A 22,642-nucleotide genomic window follows, 5' to 3' on the forward strand; every position below is an offset into this window, starting at 1 on the left:
CACACATTCCAGTTTTGGATGGGCCATAAATTAAAAACGTTATCAAATCACTGTTTAACCAAATAAAAATGACTGACTAATACATCAGTGTTTACTCGATAGAGATGTTAATCGCGTGATGGTCTATTCTGTTGCATTATAAGAGTCTCGGAGCACGGCCCGTCGGCGGGTCTGACCGGAGAAGAGGCTTTGGCATCTCCAGCTGTGCTTTAGCGCTTCTCTACAAGCTGATGGACCATAAAAGTGTTCCGAATTTAATATTTACCCAAAACAAGTTTAGTTCTGCTCATATAACATGATAATATTATATAGTACAGATCAACAGCACTTCCCAAAAGTTTCAACCAATAGTTGGCGTTTATTCACGGAAGGCAGACCGCGGTAGTCGCGCTATCCTGGGCTGATGAAGATGCGCTGAGCCGCGGGTTCACCAAAGCGCGTTCGTTTGATGGCGGCTGTCTGGCGTTATTTCTATCTTCCTTTCTTCCACCTCTCCATTTTTTCTGCTGCCTGAAGAGGCGTGAATGGACATAATCCTCATTTAGCTTTTATTCTTCAGTTTTGTATTAAGTAATTTAAGACAGACGTGTGAAAAGAGCATGAACTGAGCAGTTAGACTAGTTAGTGCACTGCAAGAGTTCTACCTTCCATTCGCTAAACTCAAGACGATCTTACAATACGCTTCATAAACTTCATCCTCAGATCTGATTCAAAAATTAGGATTGTTCTCATTTACTCACCATGTAGTCCCAAACCCACACCATGTCTTCTCCCGAACACACAGAAGGATATTCTGAGGAATGGTTGGACCCATGTCATTCCATCATAGGAACACACACACTTCAGAATATCCTCCTGTGTGTCAGACAGAGGCCGTTCTGGCGACCTGTGGGGTCATGGGACTCCTATCTGAGGGCTCTCCTAACGGCCAGGCGGAAGCTCTTTCCTAAGGTTTGCCTCTTATTCAGAAAAAAAGCAGTGTTGCATTCTTTTTCTTCCCATTACAATATATTCATTTTTGGGAAAGCGACGTCAGCTTCAGCACTCCTGAGGTTATGGGATATTCTATTCCAGACACGAGGCAGCACAAGCGGTTTAGAAGTCATATTTATTGTAAAACGCTCCAGACATTACCCAGTTCAGACACTGATGAGGATCATTCAAGGCTAATACAGATCAACACATCCAGCATTAAACACACGACGGGATCCGGATCCGACACACACAGCTCAGTCCACACACACACAGACGTGAACACACCGGAGGAAACACACGTGAACACACCGGAGGAAACACGTGAAGTGATACAAACAACCCCAATACTGCTCAGCAACACACACACACACACACTCGTGTCAGAGGAACTGCATATGGAGGAACCGGTGTGACGGATCCAGATCCGGGTAGTTGATGCTTTATCAGCCTCATGAAGAGCATCACAAACAGCACATTAATATCTCATAGATAAACATATATACTCTATAGATTTACATATTATATTTGATTAGATTATAATTAATATAAAGAGACAGACATTCTGATTGATGCAATCCATACACACACACACACACACGGGTTAAAAGGGCTGTTCCTCTTGGAGACCTGAGTTAAAACTCCTGATTCAGAAGCACTTCCTGAAGACGATCTGTGGGCCGAACTCCTCGTACTCCTCCGCGCTGATCCAGGACGGGCTGGCTCCTGTCCGGCTCGCCAGCGCTGAGCCCCCGCTCCACACGGAGGAGTCCCGATCCGGAGGGCTGAGCACACACACACTCACACCCGGACACAAGCTGCCGATTTCCCACCGCAGGCGCTCCGGAAGGCCCCGGAGCAGCGTGTTCCCGCCTAAACACATCACATGTTAGTGCTCCTGCCTGTGATTGGCCAGTCACACGTTACAGCTCCTGGCCTGTGATTGGCTCTAGTACCTGACAGCAGGATGTTCCCCACCAAACTGCGGCGGAGGTCGATGTCGGACTGCAGAACAGACTTGAAGACGCTCTCGTGCATCCCATAATGATCTCGTCCAATCAGCTCCGGCCGGAAGAGGATCTCCGGTGCCCTGTGTGTGATGAGACCATGATCAATCTAGCAACGACCCCTCTCACACACAAGTTACGTAAGCACAGAGCGTGCTCATGACCCCTCACACACACACACACGTGAGTTACGGAAGCACAGAGCGCGCTCATGAACCCTCACACACACACACACACACACACACACACACACACACACACACACACACACACACACACACACACACACACACACGTGAGTTACGGAAGCACAGAGTGCTTTTTCATTTATCTGTATAAATATGTTTGGTCCAATCCAGCTCAGACATGACGTTTATCTGGAGCTTACTATACTTGCTGTAGCCATTAAACAATTGTTTTATTTCATATTTATGTCTAAACATAATAATTTTAAATTTCATCTGATTATGAGAAGTGCGAAGATGCGAGTGGGTCAGAAATGATTTTGGTGATTTATTTTTTGTGTAATACTGTGATTTGTTAAAGTGAATTGTTTTGTATAAATTTGATCTTAATTATAATAAAGGTTTCTTCAGCCAATCGCTGGATTTAATAAATAAGAAGCAGACAGCAGACTATAATCGGGACGTCGCTTTCATTGCTCATGAACTGGAGCGCGTCTCATAAATAAACCCAAACTCAGCAGATACTCACCTCACACACACACACACACACAGGTGAGTTACCTGAAGCGCTCAGAGGTCAGCGAGACGACCTGTCCGTCAGGGAGTGTGTACAGCACTTCTGATGACGACCCCTCACACACACACACAAACACACACACACACAGGTGAGTTACCTGAAGCGCTCAGAGGTCAGCGAGACGACCCGTCCGTCAGGGAGTGTGTACAGCACTTCTGATGACAACCCCTCACACACACACACACACAGAGGTGAGTTACCTGAAGCGCTCAGAGGTCAGCGAGACGACCCGTCCGTCAGGGAGTGTGTACAGCACTTCTGATGACAACCCCTCACACACACACACACACAGAGGTGAGTTACCTGAAGCGCTCAGAGGTCAGCGAGACGACCCGTCCGTCAGGGAGTGTGTACAGCACTTCTGATGACAACCCCTCACACACACACACACAGAGGTGAGTTACCTGAAGCGCTCAGAGGTCAGCGAGACGACCCGTCCGTCAGGGAGTGTGTACAGCACTTCTGATGACAACCCCTCACACACACACACACACAGAGGTGAGTTACCTGAAGCGCTCAGAGGTCAGCGAGACGACCCGTCCGTCAGGGAGTGTGTACAGCACTTCTGATGACAACCCCTCACACACACACACACAGAGGTGAGTTACCTGAAGCGCTCAGAGGTCAGCGAGACGACCCGTCCGTCAGGGAGTGTGTACAGCACTTCTGATGACCTCTTCATCTCCGCTTCATAGTCCAGAGCCACACAGCAGCAGCTCTCCTTCATCTCACGCACAATCTCCAGCTCCGCTGACGTCCGCATACACACACCCTGCTCCAGCAGCAGCTGCACGTACACACACACACACAGACAGAAATCATGTCACTGAAACCAGAAAAGGTTTGAGTGAGCGAGCGAGAGTGTGTGTACCTTCTGCAGCTGCAGGGTGACGTCCGCTCCGGCGAGGCTGAAGCGCTGCACAGCGTGAGGCAGACAGTAACCCTCGAACACCGGAACACTGTGACTGACGCCATCTCCAGAGTCCAGGACCACACCTGCGTGCACACACACAGCTCCTTCAGCTCGAGCCTCAGTGTCTCACGGTTCGTGTGTGTGTGTGTGTGTGTGTGTGTGTGTGTGTGTGTGCGTGCGTGTGCGAGACCTGTGGTGCGTCCTGAAGCGTAGAGAGCCAGCACCGCCTGTAGGGCCACACTCAGCAGAGGGACACTGAAGCTCTCGAACATCAGCTCCACCGTCCTCAGCCGGCTCTGGGCCGAGCTCATGGCCGCCTCCGTCAGCAGCACCGGGTGATCTGAGGACCTCACACACAACTGCTGGAACGCATGCTGCCAGATCTAACGGAGGGAGGGAGAGAGGAGAGCACACACACACGTCAATCCTGCGGTCTGAGTGAGAACGTTCTGGCTAATGAACGCCCCATGATGTGACATCTGCAGATTCTGGAAGATTATATGAACTCTAAACACCTTCAGCACATCACACTGACCTCTTCATATATAACAATACGAGCTCACTGACCTCTTCATATATAACAATACGAGCTCACTGACCTCTTCATATATAACAATACGAGCTCACTGACCTCTTCATATATAACAATACAAGCTCACTGACCTCTTCATATATAACAATACAAGCTCACTGACCTCTTCATATATAACAATACGAGCTCACTGACCTCTTCATATATAACAATACAAGCTCACTGACCTCTTCATATATAACAATACGAGCTCACTGACCTCTTCATATATAACAATACGAGCTCACTGACCTCTTCATATATAACAATACGAGCTCACCGACCTCTTCATATATAACAATACGAGCTCACCGACCTCTTCATATATAACAATACGAGCTCACTGACCTCTTCAAATATAACAATACGAGCCCACTGACCTCTTCATATATAACAATACGAGCCCACTGACCTCTTCATATATAACAATACGAGCCCACTGACCTCTTCATATATAACAATACGAGCTCACTGACCTCTTCATATATAACAATACGAGCTCACTGACCTCTTCATATATAACAATACAAGCTCACTGACCTCTTCATATATAACAATACGAGCTCACTGACCTCTTCATATATAACAATACAAGCTCACTGACCTCTTCATATATAACAATACGAGCTCACTGACCTCTTCATATATAACAATACGAGCTCACTGACCTCTTCATATATAACAATACGAGCTCACTGACCTCTTCATATATAACAATACGAGCTCACTGACCTCTTCATATATAACAATACGAGCCCACTGACCTCTTCATATATAACAATACGAGCCCACTGACCTCTTCAAATATAACAATACGAGCTCACTGACCTCTTCAAATATAACAATACGAGCTCACTGACCTCTTCAAATATAACAATACGAGCTCACTGACCTCTTCATATATAACAATACGAGCTCACTGACCTCTTCATATATAACAATACAAGCTCACTGACCTCTTCATATATAACAATACGAGCTCACCGACCTCTTCATATATAACAATACGAGCTCACCGACCTCTTCATATATAACAATACGAGCTCACTGACCTCTTCAAATATAACAATACGAGCCCACTGACCTCTTCATATATAACAATACGAGCCCACTGACCTCTTCATATATAACAATACGAGCCCACTGACCTCTTCATATATAACAATACGAGCTCACTGACCTCTTCATATATAACAATACGAGCTCGCTGACCTCTTCATATATAACAATACGAGCTCGCTGACCTCTTCATATATAACAATACGCGCTCACTGACCTCTTCAAATATAACAATACAAGCTCACTGACCTCTTCAAATATAACAATACGAGCCCACTGACCTCTTCATATATAACAATACGAGCTCACTGACCTCTTCATATATAACAATACGAGCTCACTGACCTCTTCATATATAACAATACGAGCTCACTGACCTCTTCAAATATAACAATACGAGCTCACTGACCTCTTCAAATATAACAATACGAGCTCACTGACCTCTTCAAATATAACAATATGAGCTCACTGACCTCTTCATATATAACAATACGAGCTCACTGACCTCTTCATATATAACAATACCAGCTCACTGACCTCTTCATATATAACAATACGAGCTCACCGACCTCTTCATATATAACAATACGAGCTCACCGACCTCTTCATATATAACAATACGAGCTCACTGACCTCTTCAAATATAACAATACGAGCCCACTGACCTCTTCATATATAACAATACGAGCCCACTGACCTCTTCATATATAACAATACGAGCCCACTGACCTCTTCATATATAACAATACGAGCTCACTGACCTCTTCATATATAACAATACGAGCTCACTGACCTCTTCATATATAACAATACGAGCTCACTGACCTCTTCATATATAACAATACGAGCTCACTGACCTCTTCATATATAACAATACGAGCCCACTGACCTCTTCATATATAACAATACGAGCTCACTGACCTCTTCATATATAACAATACGAGCTCACTGACCTCTTCATATATAACAATACGAGCTCACTGACCTCTTCATATATAACAATACGAGCTCACTGACCTCTTCATATATAACAATACGAGCCCACTGACCTCTTCAAATATAACAATACGAGCCCACTGACCTCTTCAAATATAACAATACGAGTTCACTGACCTCTTCATATATAACAATACGAGCTCACTGACCTCTTCAAATATAACAATACGAGCTCACTGACCTCTTCATATATAACAATACGAGCTCACTGACCTCTTCAAATATAACAATACGAGCCCACTGACCTCTTCAAATATAACAATACGAGCCCACTGACCTCTTCAAATATAACAATACGAGCTCACTGACCTCTTCATATATAACAATACGAGCTCACTGACCTCTTCAAATATAACAATACGAGCTCACTGACCTCTTCAAATATAACAATACGAGCCCACTGACCTCTTCATATATAACAATACGAGCTCACTGACCTCTTCATATATAACAATACGAGCTCACTGACCTCTTCATATATAACAATACGAGCTCACTGACCTCTTCAAATATAACAATACGAGCCCACTGACCTCTTCAAATATAACAATACGAGCTCACTGACCTCTTCAAATATAACAATACGAGCCCACTGACCTCTTCATATATAACAATACGAGCTCACTGACCTCTTCATATATAACAATACGAGCTCACTGACCTCTTCATATATAACAATACGAGCTCACTGACCTCTTCAAATATAACAATACGAGCCCACTGACCTCTTCATATATAACAGAGCTCACTGACCTCTTCATATATAACAATACCAGCTCACTGACCTCTTCATATATAACAATACGAGCTCACTGACCTCTTCATATATAACAATACGAGCTCACTGACCTCTTCATATATAACAATACGAGCTCACTGACCTCTTCATATATAACAATACGAGCCCACTGACCTCTTCATATATAACAATACGAGCCCACTGACCTCTTCATATATATAAATACGAGCCCACTGACCTCTTCATATATAACAATACGAGCTCACTGACCTCTTCATATATAACAATACGAGCTCACTGACCTCTTCATATATAACAATACGAGCTCACTGACCTCTTCATGTATAACAATACGAGCTCACTGACCTCTTCATATATAACAATACGAGCTCACTGACCTCTTCATATATAACAATACGAGCTCACTGACCTCTTCATATATAACAATACGAGCTCACTGACCTCTTCATATATAACAATACGAGCCCACTGACCTCTTCAAATATAACAATACGAGCCCTCTGACCTCTTCATATATAACAATACGAGCTCACTGACCTCTTCATATATAACTATACGAGCTCACTGACCTCTTCATATATAACAATACGAGCCCACTGACCTCTTCATATATAACAATACGAGCTCACTGACCTCTTCATATATAACAATACGAGCTCACTGACCTCTTCATATATAACTATACGAGCTCACTGACCTCTTCATATATAACAATACGAGCCCACTGACCTCTTCATATATAACAATACGAGCCCACTGACCTCTTCATATATAACTATACGAGCTCACTGACCTCTTCATATATAACAATACGAGCCCACTGACCTCTTCATATATAACAATACGAGCTCACTGACCTCTTCATATATAACAATACGAGCTCACTGACCTCTTCATATATAACTATACGAGCTCACTGACCTCTTCATGTATAACAATACGAGCCCACTGACCTCTTCATGTATAACAATACGAGCCCACTGACCTCTTCATATATAACAATACGAGCCCACTGACCTCTTCATATATAACAATACGAGCCCACTGACCTCTTCATATATAACAATACGAGCTCACTGACCTCTTCATATATAACAATACGAGCTCACTGACCTCTTCATATATAACAATACGAGCTCACTGACCTCTTCATATATAACAATACGAGCTCACTGACCTCTTCATATATAACAATACGAGCTCACTGACCTCTTCATATATAACAATATGAGCTCACTGACCTCTTCATATATAACAATATAAGCTTAAGGCATGAGCAGACCCGACCCGGATCAGATTACAGATCTACACTCACTGTAATGTAGGACTGGGATTACATAACAAATTCCTGTCCAGCTGATCCAGCCATCTGATTATAGACCGATCAGCTGAGCGCATGCGAGTAAGCATCATGTGTTTACGCTATAGGCAAGAGCGTTTGAGTACGTCACAAAATGACCACCGAATTACTTGTCTGAATTGCAAAATACAAAATGTTGTCATTTCCGTCAACGTTTTCATCTATACAGATATGCATGTGATGTTTAATAGGGAGCATACCCAGGTTCCTCACTGACGACGTGTGTGTCTGTGTGTCGAGAGCAGACAGAGTATTCACTGAGTGTTGGACAGTATTCTAGGTTATTATGTGCAGAGGTTTTTGGTCCAAAAATTAGAATCAGTTTTAAGAAATTTGTAAGAAATGACAAGTCATCCAATGTTTGTGCTCCCAGTGAGACTCTGTCCATTGGTAATACTGTGGGCATCCCAGCTCGAGTCTAATCAAGCAGGGTTCATGTCATCAACCGTTAATTGCTCAAATGAGGCAGATTAAATCCCTCATGTCAGTCAAAGAACTTCCAATATCTTAAACCACAGTGAAGGGCCAATAACAGATCCGTCAGGACTCACCATCTCCATCTCATCCCAGTTTTGCACATTACCGTTCCTGATGGGATATTTCAGCGTGAGCACGCCTCTCATGTGCTGAGCTTCATGCCCGATGTACAGCTCTCTGTCCACACTGCTGTTCATGATCTCCTGGAACACAAGACCATCATCAGTCCAGAACACACAGGGGGATGCAAACAAGCAATTTCACAAATTCCTGTCAATGTTACTAAAATTCTTCATGCATTATGGTTTCATTTATCAGGTTAGATCTGGATGATAGTTACATCCTGCTGTGATTTGCTATAGATGTCCCAGAGTACGTAAGAGTCTACCTCATATTTGGGATGGCCGATGACCGTCGGAAACACTGTAGTTGGAAGATCCTGGTCCGCAAAGCCTGCCTTCATCAAACCAGACCCGGTGTCCAGCACGATGGGCGTCTTATAATCACTTATCTGATTGAGAAGAGGAAGGGACCACTAACAGCTCAGCTTCCACACATCAAGACATTATCAGAGTATTCTCATCACACACACCCTATCAACCTGTGGTCCTCACCAGTCTCGTGTTGATCTGCAGCTGCTGGATGGGAGATCTGCAGACTCTCATGGAGCCTCCCCCGTCACGAGAAACCATCTCTGGGGAGGCCGCGGAGCAGGAGCCCTCAGAGCCGGAGGTCTGCCGAGTCTCTTGGGAGGCCGCAGAGCCGGAGGTCTGATGGGTCTCTGGGGAGGCAGCGAAGCAGGAGGCCGCAGAGCCGGAGGTCTGCCGAGTCTCTAGGAAGGCTGCGGAGCCGGAGGTCTGATGGGTCTCTGGGGAGGCCGCAGAGCCGTAGGTCTGATGGGTCTCTGGGGAGGCCGCGGAGCAGTAGGCCGCAGAGCCGGAGGTCTGCCGAGTCTCTAGGAAGGCCACGGAGCCGGAGGTCTGATGAGTCTCTGGGGAGGCCGCGGAGCCAGAGGTCTGATGAGTCTCTGGGGAGGCCACAGAGGCGGAGGTCTGATGAGTCTCTGGGGAGGCCGCGAAGCCAGAGGTCTGATGAGTCTTTGGGGAGGCCGCGGAGATGGAGGTCTGATGGGTCTCTAGGGAGGCCGCGGAGCCGGAGGTCTGATGGGTCTCTAGGGAGGCCGCGGAGCCGGAGGTCTGATGAGTCTCTAGGGAGGCCGCGGAGCCGGAGGTCTGATGGGTCTCTAGGGAGGCCGCTGAGCCGGAGGTCTGATGGGTCTCTAGGGAGGCCGCGGAGCCGGAGGTCTGATGGGTCTCTAGGGAGGCCGCGGAGCCGGAGGTCTGATGAGTCTCTGGGGAGGCCGCGGAGCCGGAGGTCTGCCGAGTCTCTGGGGAGGCCGCGGAGCCAGAGGTCTGCTGAGTCTCTGGGGAGGCCGCGGAGCCGGAGGTCTGCATAGTCTCTGGGGAGACCGCAGAGCCGGAGGTCTGCCGAGTCTCTAGGGAGGCCACGGAGCCGGAGGTCTGATGAGTCTCAGGGGAGGCCGTGGAGCCGGAGGTCTGCCGAGTCTCTGGGGAGGCCGCGGAGCCAGAGGTCTGATGAGTCTCTGGGGAGGCCGCGGAGCCGGAGGTCTGCCGAGTCTCTGGGGAGACCGCGGAGCCGGAAGTCTGCCGAGTCTCTAGGGAGGCCACGGAGCCGGAGGTCTGATGAGTCTCAGGGGAGGCCGTGGAGCCGGAGGTCTGCCGAGTCTCTGGGGAGGCCACGGAGCTCGACATCTGTTCCTTGAGCACCACTGTGGTGTTGTTGTTGTTGTTCTGCATGAGCAGACCTGGAGATGTGCTCTGTGTGCAGGCGTTGAGCGGTTCAGAGGCTGATGGTCGCCGCTCTGAAGAGCCATGCTGGTCGTCAGGAGAAAAGGCCCTTCGCAGTGCGGTTGAGACGCCTCCGGGATCAAAGGCATCCCCCACCATGCGGCTCTTTTGGGTGGAGGACGGACCACTGGTGTCCGGTGCAACATAATCCCCAGCTTCTGAACATGACGACGCCTCAGGATGCTCAGGACAGGTGTTTGGGCCGTCAGTGGAGTCCATGGCTTCCAGTTCCTGATCAGGAGAAGACAATCTGCTCAATCCAAAAGGCTCCTTATCATGACAAGACAGGTCCTCCTGGAGGGATTCAGAGTCCGCTGCAGGACCTCCTATCCCAATCTCACTCAGAACTGACCGGCTCGTTGAACTCAAAGGCTCAGGACTCAAACTCGAGTCTGAGAGACTGGCATCCTCAGGCACTAAACTGCTGCACTTCTCTGCATTTGGAATAAAACGAGAAGCAGTGTTCTCCACATCTGTATAGTGAGCAGAGTCAAGACTACAGCTCCTCAACTCTCCATCCAGATCTTTTAGCAAGTTCCTCTCCATGACCGAACAGTTGACCACTCTACGGCCTTTGCTTGGCCTCTTCCTTGCCGTGCTTGCTTTCTCCATCTCTCTGCTCAGGCTTCTCTCAATCTTCTCCACCTCCCGTTTCTCCTCCTCCAGCTGCGAACGGAACATCCTCCTCTCCACATGAGCCAGCGTCTCTGTGCAGCGCAGTGTGTCAAGCTTCACCTGCTCCTCCATGATCTGCTCCTCAAGAACCTGAAGATCTCTAAGCTCCCGGAGCATCCCAGTCCTGCCCTTCTCAGGAAACCTAGTGTCCAGCTGCACTGGCCTTTCATCGGCTGATTCTGGAGAGTCCGAGTCGCTTTCACTAGCTTGAGTCTCAGAGTCCAAAGAAGTGAGTTCAGTCTTGAGGACATCGTCTAATCCAATCACACCAAATTCAGCCAGATCTCTTGGGGATATCTGGAACAAAAAGTGCAAGATATTCATACCTCCTGGCACACAAAATGTCCAGTTATAAAGGTGCTGGTCATATAATTAGAATATCATCAAAAAGTTGATTTCACCAATTCCATTCAAAAAGTGAAACTTGTATATTATATTCATTCAATTCACACACTGATATATTACAGATTTTTATTTATTTAGATTATAACTGACAACTAAGGAAAATAATAAATTCAGTATTTGAAAATTAGAATATTGTGAAAAGGTTCAATATTGAAGACACCTGGAGCCACACTCTAATCAGCTAATGAACTCAAAACATCTGCAAAGGCCTTTAAATGGCCTCTCAGTCTAGTTCTGTCGGTTACATAATCATCTTGCACAAGGAGGGTGACTGAAGAGGCTGGCTGTTCACAGAGCTCTGTGTCCAAGCACATTAATATAGAGGGGCGAAGGGAAGGAAAAGATGTGGTAGAAAAAAAAGTGTACAAGCAATAGGAATAACCACACCCTGGAGAGGATTGTGAAACAACCCATTCAAAAAAGTGGGGGAGATTTACAAAGAGTGGACTGCAGCTGAATATTCAATCCCTTTCTCCGAAAGTGCTTATTGTTAATGATATGATAACAGATCATAATATAGATGTGCTGTGTCTGACAGAAACCTGGCTAAAACCTGAAGATTACATTACTTTAAATGAGTTAAACCCCAAGATTAAGGTTATAAACATGAGCCATGTCTGAAAGGTAAAGGGTGCTGCTGTAATTTATAATATCTTCAGTATTACTCAGAAGTCTAGTTTCAAATATAATTCCTTTGAAGTTTTGGTGCTTTATGTAACGCTGTGTAGTGTAAATGATAAATCCCGTCTGACATTTGTGTTGGCTACTGTCTACAGGCCACCAGGGCACAATACAGACTTTATCAGAGAATTTGCTGGTTTTGTATCGGAGTTAGTATTAGCTGTAGATAAAGTAGTAATTACAGGTGATTTTAATATCCATGTAGACGATGAAAAAGACGCATTGGGATTGGCATTTAGAGACATTCTAAACTCTATTGGAGTTAGACAACACGTATCGGGACCCACTCATCGCCTTAATCATACTTAAGATCTAATAATGTCATATGGAATAAATGTTGATACTGTTAAAATTCTGCAGCAGAGCGATGACATCTCAGATCATTACCTAATATCATGTATACTTAATTTACCTAAGGCTGCAAAGCTGTGCCCTTGCTTAAAATATGGAAGGACTGTAACCGCTGCGACTAAAGACTGCTTTGTACATAATCTTCCTCATCAGTTCCATCTCCTCAGCATTACAGATAGCCAAGAGGAACTCAATGTTGCAACAGAAACTATTGACTCTCTTTTCCATCACTTTAGACATAGTTGCTCCCCGGCGCTTAAAGAAGATTAAAGAAAATAATCCAACGCTGTGGTACAACGAGCACACTCGGGCCCTTAAAACAGCAGCCAGAAAAATGGAGCGCAGCTGGAAGAAAATCTCCCGCAGCCGTCTTGTCAGTCAACTCCTCACTTTCGAGATTAAGATCTGACTCCTGCTGTGTTTGTGCTGAGACTCTTGTTCGGCTCACGCTGTATTGAGCAGACACATTCAGTTTTTAACTGTAGTGTCTGTTCTCTAATTGAACTAAATTATTTTATTACTATAAAACAATCGAATCAACAGTGGGGCGGGATGTATGCAGTGTTTCGCCTGAACACCAGTAACACTGGCTATCGCACCAAGCCTATTGGCATCTAGTGTAGAAATGGATGACTTATGATACATTTCTTTGGTTGTTGATAATCAGAGTGGATAGTGTGGAAACCGATGATTGATGAGAGTTAAATTGAGTGTTTTTGTTTAACGTTCGAACTGCTAAATGAAAGCTAGACCTGACTATTTAACTGATGGATTAACATATTGGTTAACACTATAATGCATAAACTGGAGTCAGCTTGTTTGGTTCTCGATCAGATTCTCTTCAGAATGAGCTCTTTAGAGTTAACATGCACAGACCGAATGTTCTCAGACTGACCGTAATGTGCTGCTGTCCTTCAGTCCATACGGGCCAGTGTTTGTGTAGATCCTCGGACCACAACAGCTCATCCAGGACCACTTCCTGTGCAAGCACACACTCCTCCTCCTGGAAGCAAGATATAATCACATCTGCAGCTTCAGCTCCAACATCACACCGCTTTAGCAGGAGAGAGCGGGAAGATGTGGACTCACCTGCAGGATCTGTGCAGTTCGCTCCAGACTCTTCTCCACCTCCTTCAGCTCTCGCTGCTCTCTCTGAACCCAGTCACCTATAGACACGTTCAGCCTACACAAGAGGACACAAGGGCTTAAAGGAAGCCACTTCACTAATCACTGTATGAAAACACAGCCTTACTGCTCATAAGAGTCCGGCCGGAGGTTGTGCAGGTTGAAGGAGTCCCAGAGGAGAGACGGGTCTCCGTCCACGGGCTTCTCTTCACTATCCGTGAGTGTACTGGAGAGGAGATTTCCAGCAGGATTCAGCTCAGGCTCCTGGGAGCCTGAAGGACTGGAGCTCCGTGGACTGGAGTTCAGATTTCCAGCCGGATTCAGCTCAGGCTCCTGGAAGCCTGAAGGACTGGAGCTCCGTGGACTGGAGTTCAGATTTCCTGCAGGACTCAGCTTGGGCTCCTGGAAGCCTGAGGGACTGGAGCTCCGTGGACTGGAGCTCAGATTTCCTGCAGGACTCAGCTCGGGCTCCTGGAAGCCTGAGGGACTGGAGCTGTGTGGACTGGAGCTCAGATTTCCTGCAGGACTCAGCTCCGGCTCCTGGAAGCCTGAGGGACTGGAGCTCAGATTTCCTGCAGGACTCAGCTCGGGCTCCTGGAAGCCTGAGGGACTGGAGCTCCGGATGGTGACCGTATAGCAGCTCTCCAGGTCCTCTATGGGCAGGCTCAGCCAGGGGTTCTTGGGAAGGCTGGCTGAGCGCTTCACTGAGATCTCCAGGTTCACAGAGTCCGAGGTGATTTTGGGAATGATCTGAATCCTGGTGTTGTCCCGCTGTAAGCCCAACACTAGCTCAGGCTGGCCTTCAGACTCAGACCCGCTCATGTTCTCCTGATGGGGTTTGGACTCATCCTGGTTTCCGTGGAGAAAGTCCCTCCTGGCCTCCAGATGCCCGATCCCTGCACAGTCGAAGCCGGAGTCGAAGGAGCAGAGCGAGGGAGGTTTGGCTGAAGAGATGGAGCTCTTGAGGAACTCATCCTGCCACTGGAGGGCCAGATGGAGGTCCTGAAGGGGAACCACACCTGCTGAGGTCAGGAGTCTCCTCAGAGTCATGCATCTGTGGACATTACACACACACACAGATCCATATCAACACAGGGACAGGACTATAAAGCCCTGAACCTTTACACATTTGAGCAGTTCTCAGATGCAGAAGTCCGCAAGGTAAGCGAGACCTCAGGTGTTTGTGTGTACTTGTGTGAGGCAAAAGTCCGCCAGGTAAGCGAGACCTCAGGTGTTTGTGTGTACCTGTGTGAGGCAGAAGTCCGCCAGGTAAGCGAGACCTCAGGTGTGTGTGTGTACTTGTCTGAGGCAGAAGTCCACCAGGTAAGCGAGACCTCAGGTGTGTGTACTTGTCTGAGGCAGAAGTCCGCAAGGTAAGCGAGACCTCAGGTGTGTGTTTGTACTTGTCTGAGGAAGAAGTCCGCCAGGTAAGCGTGTACTTGTGTGAGGCAGAAGTCCGCCAGGTAAGCGAGACCTCAGGTGTTTGTGTGTACCTGTGTGAGGCAGAAGTCCGCCAGGTAAGTGAGACCTCAGGTGTGTGTACCTGTGTGAGGCAGAAGTCCGCAAGGTAAGCGAGACCTCAGGTGTGTGTGTGTGTGTGTGTGTGTACTTGTCTGAGGCAGAAGTCTGCCAGGTAAGCGAGATCTCAGGTGTTTGTGTGTACCTGTGTGAGGCAGAAGTCCGCAAGGTAAGCGAGACCTCAGGTGTTTGTGTGTACTTGGTGTGAGGAAGAAGTCCGCCAGGTAAGTGAGACTTCAGGTGCGTGTGTACCTGTGTGAGAGCTGAGTGCCCGTCTGCTGAAGGCTGGGCTCAGGGACGGTGTTGGCGAGCCGGGCCAGCTTCACCAGCTCCTCCACCTGTGGGCAGGGGTTCCTCTGGAGGAAGATGTGGAGTCTGGAGCTCAGGTGGGAGGAAGAGCTGATCTCACTCCACTGCAGCTCCTGGAGGAGACTCTGGCTGAGCACACACTCATACCAGCTCTGAACCTGAGAATCATCAGAGCGAGACTTATACTGGGACTGAAGGAACACCTGGGGGGGGGGGGGGGGGACACCTGAGGATGGATGGCTGGATATAGATAGATAGATAGATAGATAGATAGATAGATAGATAGATAGATAGATAGATAGATAGATAGATAGATAGATAGATAGATAGATAGATAGATAGATGTATTTAAGTATACAAGTTGAGCCAGAAAGTCAAGTTTCCTTGACTTTCCTGTAGCTCAAACAGTAGAGCATGGCGCTAGCAACGCCAAGGTCACGGGTTCGATTCCCAGGGAAAGCAAGAGCTGACAAAAATGTAAAATGTGTATCTTAAAGTTCAATGTAAGTCGCTTTGGATAAAAGCGTCTGCCAAATGCATAAATGTAAATGTAAAGTGAAAAAATTAATAAAGTTTCTGGAGAAAATGGTGATGTTATCAGCTTATTTTATTTATCATAGAGCGACAATGTTGGCAGATCAGTATTATAGTTTATAGCATTAAATAAGACCTAATACTCGAGCGAGCTCTTAAAGGGATAGTTCAACCAAAAATGAAAATTTGATATTTATCTGCGGACCCCCAGGGCAACCGCTGCTCGTATAATGCATGACAATGGGGTCTAATTAGATTACAGCCCACTGACATGCCTTATACAAGCAACGGTTAAGTTAAAAATCTTCATTAGTGTTCTCCTGAAGAAACACACACACCTATGATGCCCTGGGGGTCAGCAGACAAACATCAGGCTCATTATTGGCTGAAGTATCCCTTTAGCTCACTAACATTTTAGATGCAATATTGACTGTTTTTGTTCCATTTCAGCAGCGGAAATATTTCCAAGATTACAGCAGAACCGTAACGCCTCTCACAGCAACAGTGTGTCTTACTGAATGATTCAGTGTTGCAGGTCAGGGCACATACTCTGGGTCAGAGGTCAGGGCACATACCCGCTGTTGGGCCTGATGGAAGTCCTCCACGCTCCGGAGGGTCTGTAGCTGTAGCTGGACATCAGAGCTCAGCTCCTCCTTCCTCCTCCTCAGATCCCTCAGCCACGGCTCACTCCTCTGGGATACAGGGAGGCTCTCAGATACAGTGTGGAGGACATCCTCGGAGCGGCGGACCAGAGCCTGCACAGCAGAAGAGGACCAGTGCTTATAAACACTTATAACCCTAACCTATGTGGAGGACATCCTCGGAGCGGCGGACCAGAGCCTGCACAGCAGAAGAGGACCAGTGCTTTTAACCCTAACCCATCCTCAGGGCGGTGGACCAGAGCCTACACAGCAGAAGAGGACCAGTGCTTATAAACACTTATAACCCTAACCCATGTGGAGGACATCCTCGGAGCGGCGGACCAGAGCCTGCACAGCAGAAGAGGACCAGTGCTTATAAACACTTATAACCCTAACCCATGTGGAGGACATCCTCAGAGTGGCGGACCAGAGCCTGCACAGCAGAAGAGGACCAGTGCTTATAACCCTAAACCATCCTCAGGGCGGTGGACCAGAGCCTGCACAGCAGAAGAGGACCAGTGCTTATAACCCCAACCCATCCTCAGGGCGGTGGACCAGAGCCTGCACAGCAGAAGAGGACCAGTGCTTATAACCCTAACCCATCCTCAGGGCGGTGGACCAGAGCCTGCACAGCAGAAGAGGACCAGTGCTTATAACCCTAACCCATCCTCAGGGCGGTGGACCAGAGCCTGCACAGCAGAAGAGGACCAGTGCTTATAACCCTAACCCATCCTCAGGGCGGTGGACCAGAGCCTGCACAGCAGAAGAGGACCAGTGCTTATAACCCTAACCCATCCTCAGGGCGGTGGACCAGAGCCTGCACAGCAGAAGAGGACCAGTGCTTATAACCCTAACCCATCCTCAGAGCGGTGGACCAGAGCCTGCACAGCAGAAGAGGACCAGTGCTTAGAACCCTAACCCATCCTCAGAGCGGTGGACCAGAGCCTGCACAGAAGTAAAGGACCAGCGCTTATAACCGCTTATAACCCTAACCCATCTGATGATGAAGGCTTTAAGACCAGTGTTTATAACTGCTTATAACCCTAACCCATCTGATGATGAAGGCTTTAAGACCAGTGTTTATAACTGCTTATAACCCTAACCCATCCGATGATGAAGGCTTTAAGACAAGTGTTTATATACGCTTATAACCCTAACCTATCCGATGATGAAGGCTTTAAGACCAGTGGTTATAACCGCTTACAACCCTAACCCATCCGATGATGAAGGCTTTAAGACCAGTGGTTATACAGGCTTATAACCCTAACCCATCTGATGATGAAGGTTTTAAGACAAGTGTTTATAAACGCTTATAACCCTAACCCACTCGATGATGAAGGCTTTAAGACAAGTGTTTATATACGCTTATAACCCTAACCCATCCGATGAGGAAGGCTTTAAGGCCAGTGTTTATAACTGCTTATAACCCTAACCCATCCGATGATGAAGGCTTTAAGACCAGTGGTTATACAGGCTTATAACCCATTTGATGATGAAGGCTTTAAGACAAGTGTTTATAAACGCTTATAACCCTAACCCATCTGATGATGGCTTTAAGACCAGTGTTTATATAGGCTTATAAGCCTAACCCATCCGATGATGAAGGCTTTAAGACCAGTGTTTATATAGGCTTATAACCCTAACCCATCTGATGAAGGCTTTAAGACCAGTGTTTATAACTGCTTATAACCCTAAACCATTCGATGATGAAGGCTTTAAGACCAGTGTTTATATAGACTTATAACCCTAACCCATTTGATGATGAACGCTTTAAGACCAGTGTTTATAACCACTTATAACCCTAACCCATCCGATGATGAAGGCTTTAAGACAAGTGTTTATATACGCTTATAACCCAAACCCATCTGATGATGAAGGCTTTAAGACCAGTGTTTATAACTGCTTATAACCCTAACCCATCCGATGATGAAGGTTTTAAGACCAGTGTTTATATAGGCTTATAAGCCTAACCCATCCAATGATGAAGGCTTTAAGACCAGTGGTCATACAGGCTTATAACCCTAACCCATTTGATGATGAAGGCTTTAAGACCAGTGTTTATAAACGCTTATAACCCTAACCCATCTGATGATAGCTTTAAGACCATTGTTTATATAGGCTTATAAGCCTAACCCATCCGATGATGAAGGCTTTAAGACCAGTGTTTATAACTGCTTATAACCCTAAACCATTCGATGATGAAGGCTTTAAGACCAGTGTTTATATAGACTTATAACCCTAACCCATTTGATGATGAAGGCTTTAAGACCAGTGTTTATAACCACTTATAACCCTAACCCATCCGATGATGAAGGCTTTAAGACCAGTGTTTATAACCACTTATAACCCAAACCCATCTGATGATGAAGGCTTTAAGACCAGTGTTTATAACCACTTATAACCCTAACCCATTTGATGATGGCTTTAAGACCAGTGTTTATAACCACTTATAACCCTAACCCATCCGATGATGAAGGCTTTAAGACCAGTGTTTATATAGACTTATAACCCTAACCCATCTGATGATGAAGGCTTTAAGACCAGTGTTAATATTGGCTTATAACCCTAACCCTTCCGATGATGATGGCTTTAAGACCAGTGTTTATATTGGCTTATAACCCTAACCCATCCGATGATGAAGGCTTTAAGACCAGTGTTTATAACTGCTTATAACCCTAACCCATCTGATGATGATGGCTTTAAGACCAACTCTGACTGTGTGTGTGTGTGTGTGTGTGTGTGTGTGTGTGTGTGTGTGTGTGTGTGTGTGTGTGTGTGTCTCACCATGGCATGAGTGTAGACTGACGCCTCAAACTGCAGCCGGAGCTCTGCAGCACTGTGCGTGTCTTTGGCCACTTCAGTCCTGAACATCTGCAGCTTCTGCCGGTGCAGCGCCTCCATCTGCTCCTGGATCTGACATACACAAACACAGAGTGCTTCAGAGTGTGGAGAGAGCGTATGGAGAGAGTGGAGAGAGAGCAAGTGCGAGAGCCAGCGCGAGAGCGAGTGTGTGAGAGAGTGTGTGTAAGGCCGCCCAAATCGTCCCAATGGAGGCTAACGATCGGCGGGTGAAGGTCGCTGCGTGCTCGTCTTTTCAGCGGGAAAAGGGATTTTAGTCCAATTCCTCGTTATCTGACTCCATTTAATGATAATTTAGAATTAGATTAGGTTAGAATGCCAATTGGTTATTTGGTCATTTATATTTAATAGTTTAAGTACACATTTAATTATTCCGTTTAACCCTTTGTTGAAATTATGCCCGTTCATAACCTGAATAATTCCAGAGCAAGTCAGAATCAATCAAAGTGGAACAATTTATTAACAGTCAGGTAAATGTATAATGCCAATGGCATAAACAATTCAAAGGTAGCCTAATCCATATAACATCAAATACTCTGAAGAACAGAATGAAATATGTACCTGACTTCTGAAAATGACATAATGCTGGCTATCTTGAAACGTCCAGCATTACGGGCTGACCAGACTACAGAATCGAACCCTGAGCTCCTTGCAACATTTCTTTAAATACCCAGACCAGATTTATAAACTCTTTCAAATGTAAACAGTTCACAATGGGAATGTGCATTAATCAAGTCCTATAGACTTGTATGGATGAGAGGCCAAATGGCTGAAAGCCACACCCACCATACACGAAGGCAAGATATCTTTAAACTCTTAAAACATTTATGATGTTCTAGTTTACTCCTGTGGAGTAGAGATATTTGTACCAGTCGCACTGAGACATTTCAAATGATATCAAACACATAAATACTGTATAGTGAGGATTGACATTGTAATGAAGAGATTTCTGGTGCATTTCAGGTGATCTCAATATGAGGGGAGCAGGAGTTTGGGGGAAGTTTCAGGTGAAAGGAAAGGCATTAAATTAGTGTCATTCATAGATGATTCGCTCAGTGTGATACGTCGTCAATGACGGAGACACTAATGTATGAATGAGTTCAGATGTTAATTTCCTTTGTTTTCTCAGAGTGATTAGACATTTCAGCATCTACTAGGTTTTTCCAGCCTTACAGAGTGTGAGTGTGTATGTTCTGACCTGTCCAGCTTCTCTCTGGAGACGCAGCAGCTGGAGCTGGACACGAGCTCTGGAGAACACCTGCTGCCACAACATCTCCACCTTCTGCACCGCAGCAGTTATCCTGACGACACACGTCAGTGAGCAGCAACACACACACACACACACACACACACACACGTCAGCGAGCAGCAACACACACACACACACACACACGCCAGTGAGCAGCAACACACACACACACACGTCAGTGAGCAGCAACACACACACGTCAGCGAGCAGCAACACACACACACACACACACACGCCAGTGAGCAGCAACACACACACACACACACGTCAGTGAGCAGCAACACACACACAGAGAGAGAGAAAGAGAGAGAGAGAGAGAGAGAGAGAGAGAGAGAGAGAGAGAGAGAGAGAGAGAGAGAGAGAGAGAGAGATGGGCATTAGACTGCACTGGTGCTTAGGTAAGAAAGGCACATTGAGTCAAAGGGAATAAAACAGAAGCGGGCCTACAGAGCCTTGTGGGAGGCTGGAAGTGGAAGTTTATCAGAAAACTAATCAGAGGAAAATGACTGGAAACTAGCGAGATCGCAAACATGATAAACACTCCGCAGTGAAGGATGGTCACTTAACATCTACCTGCAGATGCATGTGATGCTAGCATAACTTTAAATGCTAACAACACATTAAAACCTGCGGTGGAATATAATGTACTTACTTGACGAAGGAACTGGCCAAAAGTCCCACGACCGCCACCGCCGCCCCGCCAACAGCCGTGATCCGGCATCCCAGCAGATCCGTGAACACACTGACGATCGGAGAACAGAAGAAGATCATGCCCATGGAGAGAGAGCCGACCCATGCTGCACACACACACACACACACACACAGATACTTTTAAACATGTTTACATGTCTGATAACCTCCTATAACCAGCTCTTTACGAAATACTGACTAAAGGCTTTACAGGTAATATATAAAACACACCCAGATCGAATCAGTCAGTGTCCTTCAAGATCCACAGAAAACAAGAAGATAAATCAGTGGGAATGAGCTGTTTTTCATTGGTGAAGCATTTAATAACCCTAACCCTAACCCATTTAATTCACTGGATTATACAAAACAATCTTATCACAAAATAACTATATAGAGAATTATCACAGTGATTTATCGGCAAAATGATTTATACTGTGCTATTATCGTCACAGGATCACAAATACAGAGAGAGAGAGAGAGAGAGAGAGAGAGAGAGAGAGAGAGAGAGAGAGAGAGAGAGAGAGAGAGAGAGAGCGAGAGAGAGAGCGAGAGAGAGAGCGAGAGAGAGAGCGAGAGCGAGAGAGAGAGAGAGAGAGAGAGAGAGAGAGAGAGACAGAGACAGAGAGAGAGAGAGAGAGAGACAGAGAGAGAGAGAGAGAGAGAGAGAGAGAGAGAGAGAGAGGGCAAGGGTCAATGAGCAATCCTCAACACACACACACACACACACACACACACACACATAGAGAAACAGGAATCTAACACCACACCCGAGGCAAAAGTGTTGTACAAAGTAAATGTATTTAATTGAAATCTGAAACTTTAGCATGAACTAGATGGCGTAGATTTGCAGTCTGATTGCG

General features: G+C 46.3%; 3 protein-coding genes across 4 annotated transcripts in view; all 3 read right to left on the bottom strand.

Moving 5' to 3' along the window:
* Nucleotides 1-1,274: 1,274 nt before the first annotated feature.
* LOC137040869 (uncharacterized) lies at nt 1,275-9,676 on the bottom strand. The gene is made up of 8 exons (XM_067416623.1): nt 9,492-9,676; nt 9,266-9,388; nt 8,952-9,080; nt 3,845-4,037; nt 3,613-3,737; nt 3,350-3,528; nt 1,929-2,062; nt 1,275-1,845 (listed from the first exon to the last, which is right to left on the bottom strand). The coding sequence occupies exons 1-8, from the start codon at nt 9,567-9,569 to the stop codon at nt 1,622-1,624; spliced, it is 1,185 nt and encodes a 394-aa protein (XP_067272724.1). The 5' UTR covers nt 9,570-9,676; the 3' UTR covers nt 1,275-1,621.
* LOC137041805 (streptococcal hemagglutinin-like) lies at nt 9,598-14,034 on the bottom strand. Its single transcript, XM_067418475.1, has 4 exons — nt 13,947-14,034; nt 13,753-13,860; nt 9,703-11,717; nt 9,598-9,658 (listed from the first exon to the last, which is right to left on the bottom strand). The coding sequence occupies exons 3-4, from the start codon at nt 11,535-11,537 to the stop codon at nt 9,598-9,600; spliced, it is 1,896 nt and encodes a 631-aa protein (XP_067274576.1). The 5' UTR covers nt 11,538-11,717; nt 13,753-13,860; nt 13,947-14,034.
* Nucleotides 14,035-14,090: 56 nt separating this feature from the next.
* Nucleotides 14,091-22,642, bottom strand: part of si:ch211-241j12.4 (guanine nucleotide exchange factor DBS) — a 73,929-nt gene continuing 65,377 nt past the window's right edge. Inside the window, exons 12-14 of one of the 2 annotated variants that reach the window (XM_067416617.1) lie at nt 15,753-15,967; nt 14,585-15,036; nt 14,091-14,461 (exon numbers count right to left, since the gene is read on the bottom strand). In XM_067416617.1, the coding sequence (XP_067272718.1) occupies nt 14,106-14,461; nt 14,585-15,036; nt 15,753-15,967 (1,023 nt within the window). In that variant the 3' untranslated portion in view covers nt 14,091-14,105. Of the gene's footprint in view, nt 15,037-15,752; nt 15,968-22,642 lie in introns of both variants that reach the window. The other variant, XM_067416616.1, reaches the window with a different exon arrangement.

Source organism: Pseudorasbora parva, chromosome 15 (genome assembly GCF_024679245.1).
Source record: "Pseudorasbora parva isolate DD20220531a chromosome 15, ASM2467924v1, whole genome shotgun sequence".
Taxonomy (NCBI): Eukaryota; Metazoa; Chordata; class Actinopteri; order Cypriniformes; family Gobionidae; genus Pseudorasbora; species Pseudorasbora parva.